General features: G+C 35.2%; 2 protein-coding genes across 9 annotated transcripts in view; both read right to left on the bottom strand.

Annotated features, from left to right (window-relative positions):
• Positions 1 to 12,851, bottom strand: part of JAKMIP1 (janus kinase and microtubule interacting protein 1) — a 92,875-nt gene that overhangs the window by 47,231 nt on the left and 32,793 nt on the right. For all 8 annotated transcript variants that reach the window (XM_057426599.1, XM_057426598.1, XM_057426602.1 and 5 more), the window contains exons 4-8: positions 12,083 to 12,292; positions 11,285 to 11,404; positions 8,819 to 8,965; positions 8,052 to 8,192; positions 4,931 to 4,990 (exon numbers count right to left, since the gene is read on the bottom strand). In XM_057426599.1, the coding sequence (XP_057282582.1) occupies positions 4,931 to 4,990; positions 8,052 to 8,192; positions 8,819 to 8,965; positions 11,285 to 11,404; positions 12,083 to 12,292 (678 nt within the window). The remainder of the gene's footprint in view (positions 1 to 4,930; positions 4,991 to 8,051; positions 8,193 to 8,818; positions 8,966 to 11,284; positions 11,405 to 12,082; positions 12,293 to 12,851) is intronic.
• On the bottom strand, positions 1,430 to 1,989 carry LOC130608591 (uncharacterized). The gene has a single exon (XM_057426609.1). The coding sequence runs from the start codon at positions 1,741 to 1,743 to the stop codon at positions 1,618 to 1,620; it is 126 nt and encodes a 41-aa protein (XP_057282592.1). The 5' UTR covers positions 1,744 to 1,989; the 3' UTR covers positions 1,430 to 1,617.

Genomic DNA, 12,851 nt, shown 5'->3' with positions numbered 1-12,851 from the left:
TTATTTTTTCAATACCATTATCCTGATTTTTTTTCAAAAGGTTGCTCCAATATTATGACCAACAAAAAAAAAAAACAACTATGCTTGGGCAAAACCAGCATTTCAATGAAGATATTAAAAATTTTACAAAATGTAGTCAATTAAATGCATGCTTACAGAAAACTAGAGAAAATGAGTAGCCAATGGATATGAATAGAACAATACACATTGTGAAAAATACGTTTCATATAAAACATCACAACTGCAATAATTCTTTCATCATTTTGAGACCTCTTTCTATCAGTCTCCTAACATATGCTCAAAAATCAGTAAATTTCCACAGAGAAATTTTTAACACTGTTAAAAAAAATATAAAATTGCATAAACATTCAACTAGAAAAACAGTTTTTCCAGTATTTCTCCTTCCAAAATAACAAAGTTAACTGATATTAATCAATGGAAAGCCAAACACCTTATTAGACCATACAAGTGTTCCAATAACACAGCACAAATTAAAAGAAGCAGGAAAATACAAAGAAAAACTGTCTATCCACACTGTTTTTGGCACAGCCTTGCTGTTGAATCCCAGATCCTGATGTCACAGGGTTTGGTTTGGGCTTTTTAGATATAAACTACAGCCTGTATGTGAGGAAAAAAAAAAATAGCCCTATTCATTAAAAAGGCTAAACGATGAAAGACATTATCAGTTATTATTAACTCAGAACATCAGGCTGCATCTCAGTAGCCAAACTGACTGAGTAGAATTGTAAGCTATCAGTTTCATTCAGGATACTGAAAAGTTTTATTTTATCCATAATGTCAAAGATTTACCTTTCCCTGCAGTTTTCTAGACTTACCTAACTGCACACGTTCTACCAGTATGTCTACAAAGTACAGCTTTCACTTTCTCCCAAAGCCTCGTAATGCTTAATATTTTCTTTTGGTTCAGCACAGCTCTTATCAACAGCCAAAATACTCTATCTTGATTTAAGTGGTACCATAAAATCAAAACAAAATGATCTGAGTTATAGTACTAAAACCCTGTAAAGACACATTACTCTTCTCTCATTTGCTTAGAAAGCACTGTGAACCTTTTACCATGTACAATGCTTACTGTGTTTTTTTAACTATACACTATTTTAATTCCAACTTTTATTGAAAATTTAAACATTCTCAATAAAACAAAGATTCTTTTATATTGATTTGTACATCTCTTGTTTCCGATTTATAACTTCCTGAGAAATAGTCATGTAAATTGCTGAAGAATTCTGATTTAAATTCTAACACTGACTACTGCCATGCTTTTAATAGCAAGTATTTTGCATGTGGCTTTCTATCAATGTTTTTACATACTTTTGAAGTAAATTTATGCATTAATATTATAGCTTCTACAGAAGCACGTTCGGTAAACTTTGAAATTTTGAATGTCTTAAATTTCATAGTCATAGTGACACATAGACTATATTATATGTAAATTTCAGTAAACACCCATGTTTAATGGTTTGGATTAGATATATTTACATATAAATAATCTGATTTCTCTGTTGCTAAAGTAGTTTCACTTTACATTTAAATATCTCATTTCCGAGTACTTAATCTTACATGATGACAATGACCCAAGATTAATTTCCTGGTGAGCTAAATGAGCAGCTTCTTACCTTCATGCTTATATGTCATTTCTTGGCAGCCAGAAAAATACAGGCACACCAAAACACAGAGGCAGATAAAAAAAGAAAAATACAAAACAAGAAGTATGAACTCCATAACACCAACTTGCAGGCTTTCTACTGTCACCAATACAGTTTATCTATTCAAGTTTAAGTAAAGAAACGAATCCATAGTCCTGAACCTTCGAAACAAACCGGACAATTATGTCTTCTTTTCATATGCGTGACTCCATCAATCATGAAATCATTTTGACTCCATTCCATATGTAAAAATTAGACAAAACCCCCAAAATACTGTTTCTGTAGTTTCTTAGTTATTTCACTACTAAAATTGGTGGGAAAAAAAAAAGCAAAAAACAAACCGCCAACAAACCAACATGCTTTAAACAGCAAAAGGGGATTCATTTCTGGTACATCTTTTTCCTGAGGAGTCCATTAGCGTGTTAAAATAAAAAGCCCAACAAAACACACAACAATAAAACTACAACACCAGCAGAAAAACAAAAAACACCCCAAACCTACTATCCTACAGTACCTGACTATAGAGAGTCATTATACTACTCCTCTATGCACTCTGCTGCCGCAGAAACCCATCCCACTGTGCTGCTCCTTTCTCCAGGGATCCCAAGCTGGTTGCCAGTGCTGCGTTATGGACTCCTATGCCCCTTGGTGATTAAAAGAGTGCTCAGTCATAGTTGCACTAGCAACAGTAACCTAGTGCACCTACAGAGCTCCAGAAATAACATAGCCACCTAATTGCACAAACAAACAAAATTAAATCCTTGGTATTTTCAAAAGCTTCTCAGATGAACTGAATTTATTTAGACCCAATTGGACCATAAAGACTACTGGACTGGACTGAGAAATCACTCACACAAGCTGCCTCCAAGACGGGGAAAGGCATGTCATGGGTTCTATCGCAGTTGACAGGACTTGCCCTCAGGAAAACACTCACAATAGAAAACAAACAAAAACACTGTCCAGTCAGAGTACCTAAAAAGTTAAGGAAGCAGGAGTGTAAAAGTACCCGTTTAGAAGATGCAGCAGGAGGTGAGTGTAGGTCTTTACCCTGTGCAACAGGTTTCTGTTTATTAGAACAAAATAGGAACCTTTCCATACCTTCTAGTCTGAGCTTATCTGAACACTTTCATGAAAACTAATTCTCATCAGTTATTTCCTTTATCACTTTGTCAAGGGAAGCAGGACACAGCTGGAAATAGATCCAACTCCAGCAGCCAAACATGATAATTTGCAGTGCTGGGTTAAATGAATTCTACCTTTTTTATTCAGATTCCTGAGACAGGTTGTTAAAACAGAAAGGCTGAAGATGATACAAACCAAATAGCCCATCTGGATAAGTAGCTCATTCTACATAGATTGTTTAAATAAAAAAACCTGCTGGAAAACTGTAGGAAACACAGCTTCCTTTGAGATTTTGATCCCCACATAACCACAGAGGTGGCATGGAAGGAAACCAGCCTGTATGCCAGGACTGGATTTTTAGAAGCTAACATCAATAAATGTTTAAATGAAAGTCAACACTGCATATTCACATGAACAGCCTACAGGTTTATACAATGGCAGGTAATAGGACACTAATAAATATATTATTGATCGCTTCTTTCCTGACAGGCAATGGAATAAGTAGCAGGAGATATGTCAATTTATTCTTTCTGGTGTATCTATCATATTATAAATAAGAAGCAAAGTCCTACTAACTCTGCAGCGCATATGCACACAATTCTTACAGTAATCTCTGCAGAAGTCCCTCAATCACAGCATTCTTACCACATGAAGAATAGCACTATCATAATTTTTTTAATGACATCATGTACATTTTCTCCAGCCTTCATGTTCAACTCTTCCTTTAGGCAATAATAAAAATAATAAGAAACTAAAAAAATAACACTTTGCTCAACAGCAAATAGATAAAAGGAAAAGGTACAGAGTCCAGGCCAGCTGAAGTTCTACTAACAGAAAATATTTGTGAGACATAAGTGAATAGTTACGGAAGTTTTCAGGCTATTGAAATTAACATCACTAGTTACTAGCTCCTAAAAATTAAATTAACTAGTTTTGTCTCATTAGAAACTTTACAGTTTAGAAAAAGATCTTAATTTAAAAGAAAAGGCCTAATAATCAGAGGCAACTGCAAAAATTACAGCATTAGTTCCATATATATATATACACACACACATATATGTCCTGTTTTTAAACTTAACACACAAACTTCCAGGTATACTGCATCAAGAAAGAATGGTTCACGGCTACTGTAAATATATTTGGCATCTGTCAGCCTTCCATTACATATCACGCTAATGTAAGCGAGATTTATTGTAATCGGTGAATTTTTCTTTCTTCATATGTAAAAGACACATCATTATTAGTTCTTATTAGTACTTAATTATTATTACTGCTGAAACAAAGAAAGAATCCCAAAGGCTAAATTCTTCAAAATACAGGTATTGCAGAATGCAAAGCAATAAAAAAGCACCACCTGGAGGTCACCAGAAATATGCTGTGCAGAACACACTGACAACAAGCACTGTTTGTGACAGAATATATCTTAAGCTATCATACAGATGTCAATCATCTCTCCACAATTCACTCCCATTTTTTTCCCTCTTACCCCATTCTCCTCCCTTCACATGCTCCAGGCTGCTAACGTTCAACTTCACAAAACCCAAAATATTCAGCAAAATTAACTACTTTAAGCAGGTGTTACAATAAATACTAAAAGCACTCTGAAGCAAGACATTTTTGTTTCTTCAAACTAAAATTTTCTCTTGCACTTCACGTTCTAGAACAAAATAATTGGGCAAAAATAGTTGGAATCTTCTTATTTGTATATCATATACAGAAACATCATTCCAATAACAGCCCTAGTATGAGTTAAAGTTTTCAGTTGTGATGAAGCAGTAACTTGGTACAAGTATTTTAAAGGGTATGCTTTCTTTAAAAAGGACAGAGTATTTGTCCTTTTAAATGTAGGTTGTTTCAAGACATTACATGATTTAGGCCTCAAACTACTTGAATATTTAGGCCACAGTGTAATTAAATTGTTTATTTAAAATGAAACCCAAAACAAGGACATTTGTGTAAAGAATTGTGTGTGTAAAGCTCCTGCAATCATCCTAAGGAAAAGCTACTAAGCACTCAGCAGAGAAAAGCTGAAAATGATATGAATTTTTGTCACTAACTTAAGCAGAGCATTAATTTCAGGCAGTATTTGAAACAAGCGTTGTTCATAACAGAAATGCAAGGAAAACCAAACATTTACTCACCTTTGGAGGCTTCAGACTTTTCCTCCTCTGTTTTTTAGATCGTAACAACCGTTCCCTTTCCTAGAAGGAAAGAGAACATTATGGTACCGATTTCTTTCAAAACATATTTATATATGTCTAACACAAAGAAATATGATTAAAATTTTCTTTAAGCCTACGGTAAAGCTAACACAAAGACAATGTCTTTATTATTTTGAATAACAGCATGTTGATATAATACCATGCCGAACTGCAGCTTTATCTTTTTCGCAAACAAACCTTCAGCCACGTACTTCACACATTTGATGGAAGTTGGAAAGAAAATGCTTTGTTAAATACTGGGCACAGATTTCTTGACAGTTCTTTTGACTCCTTTACCAAGAAGCTCACTATGGAAACAGAATTCACATTCTCACTCCAGTATTCAACTACCCTGAAGAAGCAGGATTGTAGCCAAAAATGAGTCCAGTCTTAGCAATTACAGGTCATTATATCTGTTATACTCCAACATACAAGCATGCATATGCAGGTATAGCGTTACATGTGACTTATCCTCTAGGGCAAAAGTCTCAAATCCAAAGGCACTGTGTCAGCTTGCTGTCTTTTTTTAATATTGAGACTTTGGAACAAGATCACATTTAACTATAGTAGAACAGGAGGAATTTGTAACTGGGAAAGTGCAGGGATTATGAAAATTTAAGTTCAAGAATACTGCCATGAATTCCAGAGGAGGAAGAAGAGAAGGTGAAAATTGCAAAGAAGCAAGCAAAAAAAGAACCCAGCAGCCCAGGAGGTGAGTGATCTGTCCCCTAGCCTTTTTCCTGATTCATTTCTTAGCTCTACATCTCTCTTTGCAGCACCTTTATTTTTAAAAGAATAGTAGCAATTCCAAGTGCTTCTCTGGCAGTTATTACTCATTGCATGGTATTATTCTATTCAGTGCTATTTGCTTTACATTCAGTTCAGAAACTGGACAAATAGGAAGCTGCCAGTGGAAATCACAATAAAATATTTTATCAGCAACATTCTTGCAGGAATGAAGTTTTGGAAATATGAAATAATTAAGAAAAGCACAACAACTTATATAGCACCTTTAATACATGTGGTTTTCAAAATAAAGAAAATAATGACTGACAAGGTAGAATGGAGCAGGTATTTAAAACTGTAGAATAATAGAATAGAATTAAGCTAAAGCTGAAAATACACAGTGGAATTTCATAGTGTTGGAGAAAAATGCTCCCTCCTCAGGTAGCTGGTTAAAGCACATTCCCTGATGTAACCTGGGTATCCTGCCTCCCAAGCAGGTGTCCAAACAGTTGAATTTCAGTGCAGAATGAACAAACACTTCAAAATCCCAATTTATTCATGCTTATAATCTTGTTTGTATGAAAACCACATAATTTTCTCTCAATAATACATCAAACTACAAGAACACTTATGACTCCAATTAAAAGACACCATTTACTGAAACACTAGCATCTTTTGCAATCATCTGACAGCTTTCCTTCTAAGAACTGACCAGAACACCACTGTTGTGGAAGAACTCAAGTTGATATGGCTTCATCAGCACCAAAGATATCCTACAAATAACATTGTCAATCAGTTCAGACAACCCTATTACCCAAGACCATTGCTTTTATTTCTGTGTATCAGTTTGGTCTCAGCTGGAGTTAAGCAGATGATTTTTGTGTTAATCAGGTATGTGACATGCGGGTCATTCTTGATAATTATGATAAATTTGTATTCTGTAGAGGTGCAGCTGGAGCCAGAAAAAAAATAGCTAAAAAGCATAATGGAAGTGCACAGTTCCACTACATTCATATCAAAACCAAAGCATCAATTATTTTGTACTGCCAACCAAAGTACTCTAATTAATTTAACTTAGTTCTGCAAGTGAAATAGTATCTGTAAATAGAAAACAAAGCAAAAATGAAACCATATTTTTAAATATTTATTTATTTTACTTTTACACTAAACACAAGTTATATTTGACCAAAGTCAGGATACAATATATTTCCTCAGATTACTGGCTGAGACAGCAAAAAGAGAGTCCTTTCATATCCATTTTACACTGAAATATGTGACCTTATATCTACCATATACTGGGAATTTAGTATCACGTCAGGTTCTGTCTATACATTTGTATTTGGAAGGTAAGACACAGTACTCTATGAATCAGACCCTACATCATAGTCTGAGTAACATCCTACTATGACACTGAAGAATGAACGCAGACAGCAATCTTTGGCACTGATTACAGAGACAAATCCTGGGTCAAAAATCTCAGAGGAACTGCCAAGAATAGAAACAATGCTCCAGAAAGAGCAATGCAGATCTTGCTGTCTTATCCTTTTCGATTTTCTATTTTAATTTTCAAAGTTGTTCCCAATCCTTTAATTTTGTGTTTAGACAGAATGATTTTAAATTCATTTTATCATTTTTGTAGCAGTCAGTAGCACTAGTTGAGATGCTCTGAGTCTGCCTGGGTTATAGATGCCAGTACCAGAAGTATCATAAGTTGCACTAAATAGCACCTCTAACACAACTCTAAAGTGTCCTGATCAAAAAATGTAAACATTTATGAGCACCATCTTAAGTAGCCTTCAGAGGGTAGCAGCTGTGCAATTCTAATCTTAAACTATGCTGCTACCTTTGGCTAAATGAGCCGTGCATATTTCTCTCCATTTGTTATAGACAGCTTGTGCACTCAGCTCAGCTAGAGATGCTTAATTAGGTGAAATTAATGCCATCCTGCATGTTCCTTTCTTTTAGGAGAACTTCTAGATCAGGGGAGTAGTTGGGTTTGCACCAGGGTCTACATCTAACACACTTTTACTGCTGAGTTTTGGGACATGTCCTTTCCTCAAGTTCCTCAGTTGTTGACAGCCAGTTCTGTAAGGTGGATGGACTGATGCACTTCTTTTCACAAGCAGCTTGTAACAGGTAAATACTTTATAACACAGAGATTCATAGACATTCCAAAGAACTTCATTCACTACCTGAGAAATAACAAAACCCCTTCAAAACCAAAGAATTATTTCTGTATCATTGCTACAACTGACATTAAAATATTACTCTCAGATCTTTAGCTTGCCTATAGATGTGTGTGCATGCACGTGTGTATACCAGTCATGAGCATTACCACTGTGAGATCATCAATAACATGCTGCTGTTCTTTGACTTGCAGTCTAAGGAATTCAATTTCTTGTTCCTCTCGTGTGCTGCTGAGATCATTCAAAGATGTGTGCCTCTTCAGCACCGGTTGTGCAGATAACTTCTCTTTCTACAGAAAGTAAACATAAAGTGTGTACTCCACTAAAAGATAAAGCCTCTTTCAACAACAACAAAACATATTACACATTCTGTATGTCTCAGTGTTAATCAATGTCATGGTTTTGACCAAGCCAGTAACTCTGTACCATGCAGCCGTTTGTGGCTGGGGATCCATTTGTATCCTGGGCAGGATGGGGAGGAGAATCTCTTGCATAAGATATCTTAAAATGGAATCAAAGACCATAGTATGGGACAAAATTAACAAACAAATGAACTCAATGATCTAGCATAGTAGAGACTTTGGCACAAGCACTCAAATTCAGTTCTGAATTCTAATAATAAAACCAGCATTTATTAAAGCTGATTTTTAGTCACAGGCTTTAAAGGCATCCAAACAAATTTTATTCATCTATGATCCTTTCCTTCAATCAGCGTGAACTGATACAACACAAAACCCATGCCACACTGAACTCAGAATATGAATATTCAGCTGCATTGACTGAATTTGACAGCTATACCATCCTACTGTTGGGTCTCTGAAAAGTCTGTGTTAAAGTAAAAGGCTCTACAGCACTTTTACTTCAAAGTAACTGTGTGCAATGTGTTCTCATAACATGATGTCCGATGATTACTTACCAGTTCTACATTTTCCCTTGATAGATTTTTTATTTTCTCTTCCATTCTCTGGATACATTGCAGCATATCATCATTTTTTTTGCTCATCCTCTTATTTTTTTCTACCAAAGGCTTCAGCTGACTTTCTGTCTCCCGACAACGTTTCAGCTGCAAAAGGCAAAGGAACAAAGTTAGCTGTGCTTTAGTTTATAGTTATAGGAAAGAAGAATATGAGTGTTTTCACTTGACTTCTTTCTTCATGCATAAAGCTTAGGTCCTTTTTTAAGTGTCATTTATTACAGACTACTGCTGAGCTAAGAACTACAGGATCCCAAATAACTAAGACATAGCATTTTTGTACAGTCTACAAAAACACTAGATCTGGTCACTGGATTTTGCTCTTGGAAAAGAATGATGTGTTTTCTTGAAAAACTAATCTCATATATAAGCTTCTTGTGACCAGCTAGGTTTCTATGGTAGATTTTTTTTCACCAATTTAGTTACCCCTTAGTAGGAGTAAACTCTTCTTCCTCTACTTTAAAAAAAATCCTTATGCCTAATATGTAATTAGAGCAATGAGAAAGTCAGCCAGAGGACACAGATTCAATCTCAGCATTCTGCTGATATTTTCAGTCTGCTCAATTTTGTTCCTGTGGTTTTATGATGTTAGACAATTACGTGAAGCAAATTACTGCCCTTCCTTCCACTTGTGTGTATTCAATAATTCATTCTTTTTATTTCATTAATGCTTGACTTGCTTTGTTTGTTAAAAAAAAAAAGACAAAAAAAAAAAAACAAAAAAAACCAACCAAAACCAAAAAACTATCTTCCCCAATCAAAAGACTTAAATTTACTGAGTTTTATCTGGAAATGAGAAAAAGATAATCTTCATCCTGAGATAATTTCACTGTGTGTTTAGCTTTCTGTTTCATTCTAAGAAAAACTATTTTTCACAATGCTTAATCACGCAACATTACTGATATTATTGTTTTAATCTAATATCGTCTCACAATATGATAAAACCTTCTCCATATCTTTTCCAAAATATTTTTCTAAGTCAAGCATCATGAAGAGCATTTGACCGAGTCATACATGCCTTCCATCTAGAGGGACACTGAAGATGCTGCAGTACTTCAGCATTCTTCAGGGATTTTTCAAATTACTTCTGTCCACAGAAAGGATTAGGAGCCTGAATTGTCTTGTCTTTATATAACACAATCTTTTAAAAAAACAAGATGTTCTTGAGAGTACAGAGCAGAGAAAAGCAACTGTACCAGTAAAAGTGGGGAAGAGAAAGTCAACCCCCCCCCCCCCCCACTCAGCACCTATGCAAAGTAAAGAAAAAGATGAGCTATATGCAGGCTTAAACACATGCTCTTCTTACCCCAAGAAACTTAAATTGTTAATCAGGAATCAGTTTTTGTCATATGAAAAGGCAGTTTAGACTACACAGCTATTTGAAGAAGAAAAGTTTAAAGAAAAAGGCATGATTACATTCTCAATTCATCCAATTTTAGTCTAGCATTGTACATTTGACCCCACTAATGTAGAACCAGACAAGATGTTGCACAAGAAAATTTAAAATTTTAGTTCTTCTGATAATCATTAACTGAATTAAGCCCTTTCATCATAAAGCAAAATCTTCTTATCTCAACACAAAGAGCTATGACAAAGCAAGGAGGAAGATGTCAATGCTTCACTTACCTATAGGACTAACACATGGCAAGAGTGCCCTCCCCTTCTGCCCTCACCATACATAATGGCATTATTTTAGAATCAAATACATAGGTTGCATGATGGAAATATTTCATCTGATTAGTATGAAAAAAAATCTTTTCTACTGCCACTAAAGTTAGGGCATTACAAGAGAATGTGTAAAAAATCCTATTGTTAAAACACACTTCCCATTGCAGTCAATGAGTTTTACTACTAACCTCAGTTCAAGCAATTACATAGTTATACAGGTTAATAAAATTCATTCTTAAAATTCCTGTCATATCATTTCTTTTCAAGTTACTACCACTCTTCTAGGGGAATTTCCCTTACTTAAGAGATTTCCCTTGAGAAATAGCAGATTTTTCATCAGTAACACAAGAAAGCTTTTTTTAACACCCAGCCAGCATAAGCATGTCACAAAACCAATGTCAAATTTAAAAAAGATTAATACAGTGATCTAAGTGTACAGACTATGCATGCTTTACACGTCATCACACAGTGCCACAGGCAAGCTACCACTCCATTTGAATACAATAACCCCAAAGTAAAGTTATAATTTTTTATTTTTCTGCAGCAAGATGGATTCCATCCATGTTTTTTATGGTCACAAAATGAATTTCTATAGAAATCACTGTTACATCTAGTTATAATTGATTGAGGCAAACCACAACTAATTCGTAAATTATTTATAAGACTGACTTTCCAACATTAAATCTTTTACCATAAAGATGCCCCCCCAGTCACCATCTGTGTTATTACTAATTAATTTACCAGTTCATTTCTTTCATCTGCTAAGAGAGTGTTTCTGTCTTCCAGCTTCCTTATTACAGCATTCAGTTCAGCGATTTTTAACTGAAATCTCCGCACATCTCGTTCATCCAAATGCTGCTCCTTTACATCAAAAACATATAGATATATAAAATTATTTTTCAAAAATATTTTATTATCCCTAATTTGACAGCATGGCTTAGCAATTAGATTGTGTAAATTTAAAATACACTCATAGTCAATATCTGGAAAACTTACTTTAATTGACTGAAACTATCATTCTGTGGAATTGCTACACAGAATCAGACATGATATATCACATTAAAAGTGTCTACTTGCACAATGTATGTAAATGTTTAACAGTCAAAAAAAGGCAACTAGCAAAATAAATTTTTCATGTATTACTAGTTGCTACTCACCAGATTTCTTACTACCAGCTATAACATGTCCAGAGCATATGACACAGATTAAAACCACATGGCTTGTTTTTTGCGAAGTATTACCTATTTGTCATTGGTTGAAATTCGTAAAGTTATAAAATTAATAGCTAAGAAAATAATGGGGTTCTCAGCTGAAGCTCACGATGTAAATTCTCGAAGTTCTATATCCAAATACGTCATCATCCTGTGAAATTCAAGAGGTCCAAGTTTTTCTAAATCAGTGAAACGGCACAGTGCACTGCAGGGTCATTTACCATTAATTGCTCCTTCTAGTATTTTAAAAGTAACCACAAAACCAATGTGAACATACACGCAGCAATTACCCTGGGTTGAACTTCTGAAGAAAACATAATTTTCTTACCAGACTTCCCATCAGTTCCGTGATATCCCCCACTCCCGCAGGCAGCTCTCTCTTAGGACTACTGTGGTATCGTTCTGCCTCCTTCACTTGGACAAGCTGTTCATCCAAAGCTTCTTTTTGAAGGAGCAGTTTCTGAGTATGGCCTGCCTGGACACCAATATCTTTCTCCAAAGCCAGAATCACTCTGTCTTTGCCTTTTATTTCATCCATCTGGAAAGAAATGAAAGAAGGAAGTTTTGTAACATCTCCAGGTGTTCACTGCATACATACCCACAAACTTGCAAAAACAACGCTCTGTCTCTCTCAGAATAAAATGTATCTCCTCTGAACCCTTTTCTCCTCCCCTTATAAATGTTTCAGCCTTCACTTGACCATGAGTTTGCTCGGTGCAGTCACAGCCCAAGAGACAAACAAAAACATATGCAAACATACACTGAAACATAATTCATAGCCACTGAAATCATCCACTTCATCTAAGGACACACGTCTGTAAGCAGAAGAAAAACCTCACTTCACTCTGTTTCAGAGATGAAACGGGGCTAGTACAAGGTAAGACAAACACACCCCTTAAAACTTACCTAGGTTATGTTCTAAAGCTCGATCCATACACGTTTGCCCCTTTGTGACTCCCTCTTTATTAGTGAAAATCACATGTGGCAAATCTCTTCGCAGGCATTTAATAATTAGTAGCATATACAGGCACACACTTTTAAACTTAAAACCTTAAGCATACCTATGTATTTTATGTGCCCTTGTTATAAGATTCAAG

This window comes from Pezoporus wallicus, unplaced genomic scaffold, assembly GCF_028554395.1.
Source record: "Pezoporus wallicus isolate ANWC-B61680 ecotype Strahan unplaced genomic scaffold, APGP_CSIRO_Pwel_v1 scaffold_13239, whole genome shotgun sequence".
NCBI lineage: Eukaryota > Metazoa > Chordata > Aves > Psittaciformes > Psittacidae > Pezoporus > Pezoporus wallicus.
This window is presented reverse-complemented; position numbering and strand designations above follow the sequence as displayed.

Bases quoted from the DNA above. Each gene is read 5' to 3' on its own strand.
- LOC130608591 (XM_057426609.1), bottom strand. From the start codon at position 1,743: ATGGAGTTCATACTTCTTGTTTTGTATTTTTCTTTTTTTATCTGCCTC.